Below are 14,613 nucleotides of genomic sequence, written 5' to 3'. Positions count from 1 at the left end.
ACAGTGGAACATGACCTACCCTTTTATTCTGTTCCTTCCATCACATTTTCCTTAAGGCTTTGCCAAGAAACACCTGAGACAATAGCCAAGAGGTGCCAAGCCTCACAAGTCCTCTCTTGTTTGACGGAGCCCCTCGTCAAAGTGTCTGCAGGAGAATGTTCCTGCTGCCTTGTGCTTGAGCCACGGCCAGGAGCACAAATGAAGCATTGTGCTACGGCTCCAACAGACTGCTTCCAAACGTCTGCGGGAGAGTTGGAAGTTTGATTTGGAGGGTCCTTTTAGCATTTACACTACCGTTCAAAAGTTTGGGGTCACTTTGAAATGTCCTTATTTTTGAAAGAAAAGCACTGTTCTTTTCAATGAAGATCACTTTAAACTAATCAGAAATCCACTCTATACATTGCTAATGTGGTAAATGACTATTCTAGCTGCAAGTGTCTGGTTTTTGGTGCAATATCTCCATAGGTGTATAGAGGCCCATTTCCAGCAACTCTCACTCCAGTGTTCTAATGGTACAATGTTACCCCTTTTCCACCAAATCAGTTCCAGGGCTGGTTCAGTGCTGGTGCTGGTTCACAACTCATTCAACTTGCGAGCCAGCTGAGAATCAGTTTGCTTTTCCATAGCTTGCGGTGCTAAGGGAAGCCACGTCATTACGTTGCTGTATACGTCAGTTACGTCGCTACATTTGCATAAACCTTGGTGCGAATATCGAAGCAAAAACAACGCAGCAGCAGCAGCAACAACAGCAATAATAATAATGGATGACTTCGCGTTTGTACAGCTGTTGCTTCTCGTCGCTTAAAAATGGCGATCTTTCGCGGTCTTGTTATTGTTGTTGGTCTTAACAACTCCGCCCCCCCCGCTGACGCAAGCGGTTCTTTCCTCTGGCCCAGCAGAGAGTTGGTGCTAGCCTGGAACCGTTTTTTCTGGCCCCAGAGCCAGTTCTTTGTCAGTGGAAACAGAAAACCCGGTTCCAAACTAAGCACTGGCCCCAGGGGCGTCGTAGTGAGGGGGAAAAGGGGGACTGAGTTACCAGGGCCCCAAGTGGGGGGAGGGCCCTTGAGGAGTCTGTAATTTTATTTTCCTTTAAATATCAATACCATTTAAAGATCACAATATATGTTGCTAACTAATGTAAATGTAATGTTTTGGGTAAATAAATCGTTTGATTAATGGATTGAATTGTGTGTCCTAGCCTACATATAGTGTCTGGGAACAGCCCACCCTTTGCACAAAATGGTTTAGTCCGCTTTCACTGGGCTTTTTAACTCGGCGCATTTAACGTAGCGTTCATTCTGCTGAAGCAGCACTGCGCATTGTAGGCTATCTGTGCTATGGAAGATGATGCACAAGAAAACAAAATCCGGTTTTCAGAAACAAAAAGAGAGGCAGGAAAGAGACAAGAAAAGAAATGAGGGAAAGCAACTGCTCACAAACTTCTTTCCCAAGAAAGGTGAGCCCAAATGTGAAAGCAAATAGCCTACATTAAATGAACACCCGTGGTTATAAATGCTTCAATACCACCGCGATTGTCAGTGCTAAAAACTGCACAACACAAAATTAGAAATAACATGATGCCTTTTTTGTTTACATTCCAATAGTATACTAATCGAAAATTAAATTAATATTTATTATTGGGCCATAACATAATTAGGCTAATAGCCTAATTTAGTCTCAATGTCATTGGTGTTTGGTGACCTTTGGTGGCATTTACTGTTACAACTTTTAATCATTCTGCAAATAAAACAAAGATTCAGTGAAGTATTGTGTGATTTAGGGTTTTTTATTCATTTAAGAGTTGTTAGATTAATGTGTGGCTACATAACTGACTGGACTGGTAGTACGCCCTTGTTGTTAGATACTTTCAGCATTGTTAACTGCTGAGCTTTTTTGGGGGGGCCCATGGCCACTGCTTGTGCATAGGGCCCAGAATTTGGTGCTACGCCCCTGACTGGCCCCGAACCAGCCCTGGAACTGCTTTGGTGGAAAAGGGGCATGTGTTTGCTCATTGCCTCAGAAGGCTAATGGATGATTAGAAAACCCTTGTACAATCATGTTAGCACAGCTGAAAACAGTTGAGCTCTTTAGAGAAGCTATAAAACTGACCTTCCTTTGAGCAGATTGAGTTTCTGGAGCATCACATTTGTGGGGTCGATTAAATGCTCAAAATGGCCAGAAAAATGTCTTGACTATATTTTCTATTCATTTTACAACTTATGGTGGTAAATAAAAGTGTGACTTTTCATGGAAAACACAAAATTGTCTGGGTGACCCCAAACTTTTGAACGGTAGTGTACATGGATAAGTATGGAATACAAATGCCAGATAGATTGTATCCAGTGTTCAATTACTGTATTTAGTACGAATGTTGAAGCTTTGGAAGAAACTTTTTTCCTAGCTATTGGCAACATGCATATTAGAAAAATATCCTATTTAAGTAGAGGCATTTGTTCAGACATCCCTACCTGAAACTGCTTCATGGGGGGCCTTGTAGTGCGGAGCTCTTTATTCATGCACTGAGGGGGGAAAAAATAGACAATATGCCGTTGCTTTTCTGGGTGAGCGATTCAGAGGTCAGACCTATAAAGACAAGTCATTAGCCACTACAAAGACGTGGTGACATTGTGATGGGCTCTGTAAACAGTAAGGCGTGCTCACTATTTGAACAGTTCACTGTTTCGTGACGTTGATCTTTCCGCACTTGTCTCACAGCCTTGCCTCTGTATTAAACCCAAAACGCAGACAGGATGTGTACACACGCTGCGAGTGTGCTTTATCATAGTGCTATAGAGTGCGGTATTGAATTTGTGTGCATGACCACCTGCTCTTCTCGTCTCTTCAGGTGCAAATGTAACGGTCATGCCAGCGAGTGTGTGAAGAACGAGTACAGCAGGCTGGTATGTAATTGCAAGCACAACACAGAGGGTGATGACTGCGAAGTTTGTAAATCCTTTTATAACGACCGCCCATGGAGAAGAGCCACTGCTGAAAACCCCAACGAGTGTCTGCGTGAGTGTGGACTTTTTATACATAACACATTCTTCACTTTACAGTGCAGTACAGCATGGTGACCTGAATCCAGAATTGTCTCGATACTTATACACTACGTTCAGACTGCAACCTGAAACGACCCATATCCGATTTGTTGTGAAATCCGATTTTTTGGTTAGGCCGTTCACATTACCAATTATATGAGACTTGTATGCGATCTCCAATATGAACGGAAGACGACCCAAAAGTGTCCCGCATGCACAAATTGACACGTAATAAGCACATCTACGTAATACGTAAACAAAAAAAAAAGCACACTCTTCAAGTTTAATGATTTCTTTTTTGTTTGTTTGTTTAATTATCTGGTTAAAGTGTGAGGTCTCGTGTGTGTTTTTGTTTCTGAACTGAAATGAAAACGTGTAGCCTGGTAACGAGGGTTGACTCCTAAATGTCTCTCTAATTTCTATATAAGTGCACTACATGTTACTAGGAAGTAATGGATTTTTAAACTCTATATAGTGCACTCGAGCTTCAGTAGGCAGTCATTTGGGATACGGCCGCTGTATTACCAAACTCTTAATTCAGGCTTAATAATTTGCACATATTTATTTCGTCATATTAATAAACTTTTTCTACATTTTTATAAATATTTTGGATTGTTTATAGCCAGCTGAATTCTGCAACTTCTCTCAGCGCTGGCTCAAGGTGCAGAAACACCAGTGCAGTTTGCGATGGAGATGAGGCGAGACCTGGCGATGTGGTTTTTGTGGCGGCGGAGGAACTCGCACAATAATCTGATTAATGTGGGCAGCAGAGTAATGAGACCGAAGGTGTCAAATTACTGGAAATTTCCAGAACAATCTTATCTTGTAATACAGGATGGTTTAAGTTATAAATCAGTTATAGAAACTGTTTTATTTAATCAGGCTAACAGATCAACATCCAGGTCCCTACCAAATCCACCATTAGCTTGATCAATTCTATAAAAGTCTATTTAAATTCTGAAAACTGTACAAATGTTGTTGTTTTCCACCAAAGAGGCGGGATTAGCCAACACAGAATAGTGACGTTTGTCTCTTGTTGATGACGTGTAGGTCGCATGAATGTGACCTGTCCGGTCAGACTGCAGTCGCATGTGAAAATATCGGATATGCATCGGATTTAGGACCACATATCCAAGCGGCCTGGGTCGCATGTGAAAAAATCGGATCTGTGTCGTTCAGATTGTCAATAACAAATCGGATACAGGTCGCATATGGGCAAAAAAATCGGATATGGGTCGTTTCAGGGTGCAGTCTGAACGTAGTCATACACAATGTACTTTTTCTCAATAAACAACGATGCCTGTGGAATCAGGGGTTTCTCAAATGAAAACACGTGACAGGCACAAGAAGTAAAATCCTTCTACATCATAGTGGTGACAACATAGTGGCATTATAGAGGTGTTATGGTGGCACGTAGTGACAGTACCGTACAAGCTTTATGGGGCATCAGATCGGCTTAGTAAATATTGTGGCGTTATAACATGACAGTGTTGTAATGTCTTATATTGTTGTAATGTCTTATAGTGAGATAGTAGTGATGTTATGGGGTGATAGTGGCGTTATAGTGATGTTGGCAATGATCTAGTGGTGTTGTGATGTTATGGTACTGTTACAGTGACAGCGTTCTAGTGAGGTTAGTGCAGGTATAGTGCTGACATGATCGTGATGTTATAGAGGTGTTAGTGGCATTATTGTGGTGTTAGTGATGGCATAGAGATGTTATAGTGGTGTTATTGTGACAGTGATGGTGTTGTGATGTTCTAGTAGTGTTATCTTGACATAATGATCGTGTTGTGCCATTATAGTGGTGTTCTAGTAATGATATACTGTTGCTGGTGTTACAGTGCTGGTGGTGTATTGATGGAGGAATGATGTTATAGTGATGGTAGTGTTAGTGGTGTTGGTGTGAGTGATATTACTATTATACTACTGATGTTAGTGATGTTATAATGTTAGTGACTTTATAGTAGTGTTAGTGTTATAGTGACTTTATATTGATATTATAGTGATATTATACTGATGTTAGGGTAACGTTATAGTGAGAAAGTGGTGGCATAATGAAATCATACTAGTGACATATAGTGGTGTTATAATGACAGTGATGTAGTAGCATGTAGTGATGGTGATAGATTGGCATTATAGTGACAGAATGTTGGTGGCATTTTACTGGTGTTATAGTGATGACAGCGGCATTAACGCAACTGTAACACCACTACAACTACATTTACAATTTATTCTGCTTCTGACAAGTCAATTTCCTGCTTATACTTCCCTAAAATCCTCTGCAGTCATGGAGTGAGGAGGAAAATGGTCAGTGGTTTTGGTGGTGATGTGTGTCGTCCCCCCCCCGTCTGCTGGTCATACAAGCAAGCGCTTCCTAGAAATGCATGACGAATGTGTGCACATAAGCATGGAGGGTTCCAGAGCACAGCATTCTCACACCCTGTCTCTCCTCTCCTGTTTCACTCCCCGTCCCTCAGAGGAAGCCTGCTGATCTCTGAGCAGCTCTTTCTCATTTCACATTCATCAGGATGTGCAAATTCATCACTGATCCTGAAGCAGTGTGATTGTCCTGCGGTACAAATGATCTTGATCTGCTGTCCTGACACACACTTGATGCTTATACTAGCATGTTTCGTGGACATTCCACAAAATTAAATGTAACATTTCACTTTGTTCACTGCCTGGCACTTGGTACATTTTTAAAGAGTGTAAAAGAATGAAATTAAGGTAACCTCAGAGATTTCAGGAAACTGTATTACTTTTGTGTGAATTGGAAATGTGAATGTATGTTTCAGCTTGCAACTGCAACGGCAAAAGCAGTGAATGCTACTTCGACCCGGCTCTGTACCGTGCCACGGGTCATGGAGGTCATTGCCGCAACTGTGCCGACAACACAGACGGACCCAACTGCGAGCACTGCCTGGATAACTACTACAGAGTGGGTCCAGACCACCGCTGCCTGCCATGTAGCTGTAACCCTGTTGGTGAGTGACAACACAGGATTGTGTGTGTGTGTGAGAGAGTGAGAGGTAGGAAAGTATGATTTTCCTAACAGATTTGTTTGTTCTCTTCCTCTTTCCAGGCTCTCTGAGCACTCAGTGTGACAACACGGGTCGTTGTAGCTGCAAACCAGGTGTCATGGGAGATAAGTGTGACCGCTGCCAGCCCGGATATCACTCACTGACCGAAGCAGGCTGCAGGTACACTTTAAACTGTCATGCTACAAATAATTGCAGAGAATATGAATTTACCTTTTTTCAACAAGGACTCCACTGAGTAAAAGACTTAACCTCATGTGTTAAGACTAGTGTTCTAATGGAGGATAGGAAAATAATTTACCCTCCCCCCCCCCCCCCCCCCCCCCCCCCCCAAAAAAAAAAATATATATATATATATACAGTGTTCTCCACTATCGTTAATGACTCGGCGGCCCGCCAAGTCATAACGGCTAGAAGCATTATTACCGCCGACTCATAAATGCGCTGCCGAGCCTTAATTTTTGGCCGCCCAGTCAAAAAAAAAAGTTTACTTCAAAGAAAAGTTAAAAAAAACACGCCAATACAAACACCAAAGTAATTCTCTGATCACAGATCGTTGATGCGCTTTACTTTACAATAGGTTCAACAGAGGCCCTTAACGCTTGCTCGCTCACTTGTCACTACGCATGTGTAGTGCGGTGACAGAGGAGTGCGTGTCAGGCTACGTTTACATTAGACCGTATCTATCTCGTTTTCTTCGCGGATGCACTGTCCGTTTACATTAAACCGCCTGGAAACGGGAATCCGCCAGGGTCCACGTATTCAATCCAGATCATGTCTGGTCCGGTGCTGTGTAAACATTGAGAATACGCAGATGCGCTGTGCTGAGCTCTAGCTGGCGTCGTCATTGGACAACGTCACTGTGACATCCACCTTCCTGATTCGCTGGCGTTGGTCATGTGACGCGACTGCTGAAAAACGGCGCGGACTTCCGCCTTGTATCACCTTTCATTAAAGAGTATAAAAGTATGAAAATACTGCAAATACTGATGCAAATACTGCCCATTGTGTAGTTATGATTGTCTTTAGGCTTGCCATCCTTCCACTTGCAAGTGGTAAGTGATGTACGCTGGGATCACACACACAGCGGCTCAGTCCCGAATCGTGGCTCGTGCACTTCACTCGCGCGCTCTGTGAGCTGCGCAGGGCCGGAGTGTGCACCCTCCAGAGGGCACTTGCTGTTCAGGGCGGAGTGATTTGGAGCGCAGGATGCCTGCGGAGCCGAGCGTATCCGTGTATTGGTATTGCTGTGTGCACACAAATCGTGTATTGGTGTTGCTGTGTGCACACTAATCGTTTTAAAAATGTTAATCTGATGATCCGCTGATACAGTCTAATGCAAACATGGGCTCAGTTAAGTGCGTGTCAGTTAAGTGGCTCCAATTGCCTCAGACCTCTGAGAGGAGTACGGTGGAAAGAAAAGACACATACTGCACATCAAATGAAAGGTATTTTGTGTAGAATTCAACTAAAAACAAAGATGTATTCTATTCAATAAACATTTCAGTAACGGAGTGACAAAATAAATGTAAAGTGGGCTCCCAGTGTCAGAAGATTTTGCACAAAAGCAGCTACTTGCGAAATAAATAACCTGCAACTTGGATGCCAGGAAATGGCATCTGAGGGGTTTCTTATTTCAAAATTTTCTGGTGCGAGGGGGGACACCCCCCTCGCGAACCCCCCAGCGACGGCTGCTCAATACTACCGCTGAGCTATAGCTTCAGGTAGTGGAGAAAACTGGTATATAAACCCCACACACTCGCGTGCTTTTTCTCCAAGCACACTCAAGTCCAGCAGATTTTAACCTCGTTTAAAGCCTGTACCTGATGACCCTGGTATGCTTCAGGACCGCTTTGGAACAGCTGCATGTCAAGCAAATCATAACCAAAGAAAAGAAAGCACAACTTTATTCATCACACACTTGTGAAATTCCTCTCTGCATTTAACCCATCTGAAGCAGTGAACACACACATGCGCATACACACACGCGTATACCCAGAGCACTGGGCAGCCATGCTAACAGCGCCCGGGGAGCAGTTGGGAGTTAGGTGCCTCGCTCAAGGGCATCTCAGCCCAGGGCCGTCCCATATTAACCTAACCTGCATGTCTTTGGACTGTGGGGGAAACCGGAGCACCCGGAGGAAACCCACGCAGACATGGGGAGAACATGCAAACTCCGCACAGAAAGGCCCTCGTCAGCCGCTGGGCTCAAACCCAGAACCTTCTTGCTGTGAGGTGACAGTGCTAACCACTACACCACCGTGCCGCCCCAAATCAGCAAACTCAAGTTTGTAAAAATACAACATTTATAGTTTAATCTGTATTTTGTAGTATCAATGATATGGAGTTAAATGCAGAAGTTGTCAGACTTTTGTCAATATTAGGTCTCTAACAGTTAAATAGAAAGAGTTGAATATGATTATTTATTTCTACTCTTTGAGCCCGACCCCATGTTCCTGCTGATATTACAGCACAGAGGACCACATAAATACAAACGAGAAACAAGCAGTCTGGACCAGAACTTCTCTGGATTTCCAAACTGGTTTTCTCAGCCACATGATTGGGGGGGAGGGGTATTTATCTTGTTAGTATGTAAGTATTACATTACAGGCATTTAGCAGATGCTGTTATCCCGAGCAACAGACCCAGAGCAGCCTGAGGAGCAGTTGGGAGTGACGTGCCTTGCTCAAGGGCCCGTCAGCCATCTTGCTTGTCCAGGGAATCGATCTGGCAAACTTTTGGTCCCAAAGCTACTTCTCTAGCCATTAGGCGATGGCTTTTCTAGTAGTAGTAATGACAGCAATCATCATAACATGTAGAAAACAGCATCAATTAAGAGTCCATAAACGAGTCGTAAACCAAACACCATAAGTGAATTAATAAGTAAATAAATCACCAAATAAGAGAGAAACAATTTTTCAAAATTTAAACAAGAATAACAGAGCAGGAAAGAAAGAAGGGTGTCCGTGTTGGGTTAAGTGAATATGATGGTGAGGTGTATTCCTGCTTGGGTATGCAGTATGTGTTTACTGTGGATGGTGAATTGGCAAAAAGAGATGTCGGTATCAATCTATGATTATGAAATTAAGCTATTGATTAAGTCAAGTCAACTTTATTGTCACACATGCTATACATGCTCGACATACAGCACAGATGAAATTTCAGTCCTCTTTGACCCACGGTGCAAACAGGCAATGCAATAAATAAAAATAGAATAATTGAAAAAGACAAACAATATAAACAGTATAAACACTCTAGATAGGAACTAGACATAGACTAAACACTCAAACTATAGAGATCTTGCATGTAACGTCACAGCTGATCCAGATTGTGACAGACGCCATCTTGTCGGTCAAACACCATATTTCCACCTTCTACTTCTGCTTCTACTTCTACCTTTTTCTTCTGGAAAACCCTACTATATACAATTCTACTACAACGGCTGCGGCTACAAGCTCTCCCTACCTGTGCGCGTTTTTTATGTTTTTTGTGTGTATTTTTGCGTGTTGTTCGTCTGTATCGGACTTCAATATCCACTACAACCGTATGGACTTACTGGACATTGGTTTCCAGCAGAAAATGACGGTTTGTAGCGTTTTCCATCACATGCACAACATTCCGGACGAGATAGCGAGACCAGCGGGGTCTCCGTGGATTGTTATCGGAAGCAAAGCGAAGGAGGCGGCGCCGGGAGCGGAAGCAAAAGCGAGGCTGCAGGCAGAGCCGGCCTGTTGACTAAGCTCAGAAAACAGCCACTCAAATCTCCACTGCTAAGCATCTACCTCTCCAATGCCAGATCCATGTAAACAACATGGACGATTTGGAATTACAGCTGGAATTACCTTATTCTATTCTATTCTATATAATCGGCTGGTCAGTGCTATCAGTACTAGTAATACTTAAGTGACTTACCCATCCAATGAGGATTGTTATTTTCTTGTTTACAAGATGCCACATCTGAGTCGCTGACAAATCCTGAATTTCTGTAAAGATAACTGTCCAGAGATTTATAAGCACGCAGTGCTTCACCACTTCAACAGCGAGGGAAAGTTGATGAGGTAATTATACACGTCTGGGTATTCCACCGCTGGCAGTTCAATATCCACTGACACGGTCGTGAAAACTCCGTCCGGTAAGCCATAAGGGTCACTAATCTGTAGATCGTTTATTTTAGACATGTATCTAGTTATCTGTTCATTAGAAAAATGAGCCGTGTAGTCCGTCGGTTGAAATTGATCCATTCTGTACACGAGTGCAGCAGTATTCAGCTGTGTTTTTTACCGACAAGATGGCGGCTGTGTACTTTCCGGTCACGTGACTGCAAGATCTCTATATAAACAGTATAAATAAACAGTATAAACACTAGATAAGAACAAAACATAGACTAAACACTCGGACAATATAAACAGTATAAACACTCTAGATATGAACTAGACGTAGACTAAAGGCCCGGTCCCACTGCACTTACAGATGCAAAGAGGATGTAAAACGTAAAAAAATCTTTGCCATCCGTTGGAAAACGCTATGCATCCGTTGTGTACTCATTGCATACGTGCTTCATACACTCTATCCATCGAGCATCCGTCCACTGTGATTTCATCCGCGCAAAAAGTTTTGAGCTGCACAAAACTTTTAGAACGGATGAACTTTCCGCTGTGTACGATGTAAATCCGCGACATATACGAGCAACAAACGTTCTATGTCCATTATCATCCGTTAAACGTCTGCTGTATCCTCTCTGCATCCTCTGGGCATCCTCGCAACTCACATCTGCTGCAGCTGAAAACGGAAAGAGGGAGGAAAGATAAGGTACATGAAACGTCTATTCATCGTTAGTAGCACGGAAATAGAAAGGATGTAAGCGTATGCATCTCGTATATAAAGTATTCAAAACGGACAAAGTGTTTATATCTGGGATGTATCTCGTATATTTAGGATGTCTGGAGTATGTCTAGAGTATGTAGAAGGACACCTAGCGGACAATCGATATTTTGTATAAAAAGGGGGAGAAAATCATCTGGATCTCAGTAGAGATGTATCAATGTAGCCTTCTTCAAAAACGAGATGTAGTAGAGATGTATCGATGTAGCCGCCAGCACGTCTTTCCGCTTTATGCTGACGGCGTGCGTGCTGCATCCCTTTATATCCGCGGAGCAGACGCAATTCATACCCCCCGCATGCGCAGTGAACGGTCTGCATCCGATATACATCCGCGCAACATCCCCTTTGTTTCCATTAGGCGTACGTGATGCATCCCCTTCATCCGCTATGCATCCGCTCTTTCTGCTATGCGTCCGCTTCTCAGTTATCACCGGTAACCCCTTCGGAGCTGTCATCCACTTCCATCCGCTTTCATCCGCTAGGCTTCCTATGAACATGCGTTTAACATCCCCGCTATATACTACCCACGTCCGTTCTTTTCCGTTCTATTTTCGCAAATTTTCGCCAATTTTGTCCATTTCTGGAGCGGATGAAAACGGATAGAGTCACCCCCGAAATTTTGCTCGTCCGCTGTGTCCTTCTTGCATACATTTTGTGTCCATCGGCCAGTGGGACCGGGCCTTAAACAGTCGTATATAAAAAAAAAAAAAAACACACACACACACAAATTGGTTCAAATAACCAAACAGTCAAGGGCACTTGAGGTATAGCAGGTAAACATGAAATAAGCAGAATAAACAAACTAGCAGCTGTTAAGGTGAGGTAGTGTGTAATAGTGCAAATGGGCGAGGTAAAGTGAGATGTGCGGTCCCCGAGTTCAGTGTGTTAATGAACGATGAGATGTACGTGTGTGTGTGTTGGGGGGGGAAACTGTGAGGATGACATGTCAGATGCTGAAGGGGTGTGTGCGAGCAGAATTTGGGGCAGGGGGCAGAGGGGGGAGAAGGGGCAGAACAGGGAGGGAGTTGAGCCTCCTGACCGCCTGGTGAAAGAAACTGTCCTTGAGCCTGCTGGTTTTGGCCCGGAGACTCCGCAGTCTCCTCCCCGACGGCAGCAGACTGAAGAGGCTGTGAGATGGGTGGGTGGGGTCACCTGCAATCCTGATGGCTTTGCAGGTGAGGCGGGAGTTAAATATCCATTAGAGAAGGGAGAGAGACACCAATGCTGCTCTCACGATGCGCTGCAGAGTCTTACAGCAGGACACGGTGCAGGCGCCATACCACACGGTGATGCAGCTGGTCAGGATGTTCTCGATGGTGCCTTCCATATACTGTCACAGTCTGTAGTTGGGTTTTTGATAGAGAGAGATTCTTTTTTTTCCATTGATATGTGGTCCAGTAGTACATTTTTCCAAATTGTGATATAATTAATTGGGTTCTCTAGATTTCCACTTCATGAGGATAGCTTTTTTGGCAATGGTTTGAGCTATGGAGAGTATGTTGTTTGATATGTTTATTAAGGCTAATGTCGATAAATCTCCTAATAAGCCCAGTGAAGGAGATAGTGGGATGTGGCAGCCAAAAAGTAAAGATAAGTGATCATTGATGTCTTGGCAAAATTGTTTAATTGGTGTGCAATCCCATATAGCATGCATGTGTGTCTGTGTTTTTTGTTTGTTTGTTTTTTGTGCAGTGTGAACAAACGTCAGAATTTATGAACCCCGTTTTAAAGATTTTTTTCCCCTGTGTAGTGTACTTTATGGGTAATCTCGTTTTGTATTAGTTTATACGGAGAAGATATTACTACAAATATGGGTCCAGAAGTCAACCTTGGGGGTAATCTGGAGGTCGTCTTCATGTGTGCCCCCCCCCCCCTTTTTTTTTTTAAGGGAACAGATGTTTGATTATAAATTTTAGAAAGTATCTTTTTTTTTTTTTTTTTTTTTTTTTTTTTGCTGGTGGTAATATGCAATATTTCTGATGATGTTGGGGCTAACTCTAACGTTGGTGATGTTGATTTTTGCCTGGATAGATGATTTGGGTTGAAGGAACCCGATAAATTTTTTTTTTCCCCCCAAGGCCATATTTCTGAAATGAGACCACAGTACTTTTATGAAAAGTATGTTTGAGATGTGTAACACCTTTGCTGATCCATGAGAGAAAGTTGAGTGGTTTTCTATTTCATAAAAAATCAGGATGGTTTCAGAGTTGAGTGTGTGAGGTAGGTGAGATTGTAGTATTAGTCATTTGGTGAAATTCCCACCAGGCTGTCAGAGTTGTAGCTATGGTGGGGTTTTTGAAGCAAGGATGGCGTCTGATAGAGCAGCGAATGAATGGCAGATGTGCACTATAGATTACATACTGTTTGCTCTGTGTCTATCTACGGGGTGTCCATTTGGTTAGGGTTGGTCCATTTATAGATGTTAGTGGGCGATGAAGTAGCGGAGGAAGTCTGGAGCTTCTAGACCTCCAGAGGCGTTTGGTTTTTGTAAAGTGGATAGTTTAATTCCAGCTGTCTTATTTTTCCAGTAAAACTTTGTGATTATAGAGTTTAGAGATTGAAACCACGAGGATGGGGGCTTACAGGGGATCATTGAAAATAAATCGTGGGTAAGATGATCATTTTTATTGTAGCGATTCAGCTTATGAGGGATATTGGTAGATTCAGCCAACGCTGAAGGTCTTCCTGTATGGTTTTGGAAAGTGGATTAAAGTGAAGATTTACTAACTGACAGCCTTGGAGAGATGTGAACCCCCAAATATGTAATATTACCAGTACATAGGGAGAGTGGTGGTGTTTGGGCTGCCACATCCCATCAATCAGGACTGAGTGGAAGAATGGTGGATTTGGACCAGTTAATAGTGTAATCTGATATTTGAGAGAAGGTGTTTATGCGATGAATGAATGGTTTCTGGTAATGAAGAGGATGGATTCTGTAAGTAGAGTAAAATGTCGTCTGCATAAAGGCTAATTGTATAATGGATGTTTTCTGTTTCCATGCCTGTGATATTTCCGTTTTGACTGCGAGTGGTTTAATAAAGATGGTAAATAATGATGGAGAGAGTTTAGGTTTCTTCTAATACTGGTGCTAAAATGATGCTTTTAAAACGGTGCTAGTGCCTAAACGGTGCCTGAACGGCTACTTTAAAAAAAAAAAAAGAGGGGTCAATGATATTATTTAAGGTGTGGGGTGGTGGTTCTTTTCTCCCCCTAATCAAATTTGAATGTCAAATTGGACAATATATATTTTAGCATTTTAAGTGTCTTTAAGGTAGCTGCTAGCTAATGGTCTGTGTCTGCTGCCCTCAGAGCAAGGGTAATGTTATGGAGTGATAGAAAGTAAGGTGCAGTGATGCTTATGTTGCCTGTAAATTGATTTTATTAAATTGAGTTGTGTCTTTTTATTAGAAAGAACGGAGTATAATAAAGTGCAAATTAATAATTTGTTGAGAACGTTAAAAAAAAATTAGCAATTAAAAAAAAACCCATTTGATTTCAATATCTATTTGCAGTAGTTGCTAAGATTAACCCTGGGTTTTATGTGGCACAATGAGTTTACATGTGTAATCACTCATTTTAAAAAGTGCATCATTTATAATCATTTATAAAATATGTTATAAAATACATAACATTTACTACTGTGCTCATACAGT

At 42.5% G+C, this 14,613-nt stretch overlaps 1 protein-coding gene across 1 annotated transcript in view; it reads left to right on the top strand.

Moving 5' to 3' along the window:
- Positions 1 to 14,613, top strand: part of lamc1 (laminin, gamma 1) — a 206,782-nt gene that overhangs the window by 133,650 nt on the left and 58,519 nt on the right. The window contains exons 4-6 of the mRNA XM_060930986.1: positions 2,846 to 3,012; positions 5,837 to 6,025; positions 6,124 to 6,241. Of these exons, the coding sequence (XP_060786969.1) occupies positions 2,846 to 3,012; positions 5,837 to 6,025; positions 6,124 to 6,241 (474 nt within the window). The remainder of the gene's footprint in view (positions 1 to 2,845; positions 3,013 to 5,836; positions 6,026 to 6,123; positions 6,242 to 14,613) is intronic.

The sequence above is a fragment of the Neoarius graeffei genome, chromosome 1, assembly GCF_027579695.1.
Source record: "Neoarius graeffei isolate fNeoGra1 chromosome 1, fNeoGra1.pri, whole genome shotgun sequence".
Taxonomy (NCBI): domain Eukaryota; kingdom Metazoa; phylum Chordata; class Actinopteri; order Siluriformes; family Ariidae; genus Neoarius; species Neoarius graeffei.
This window is presented reverse-complemented; position numbering and strand designations above follow the sequence as displayed.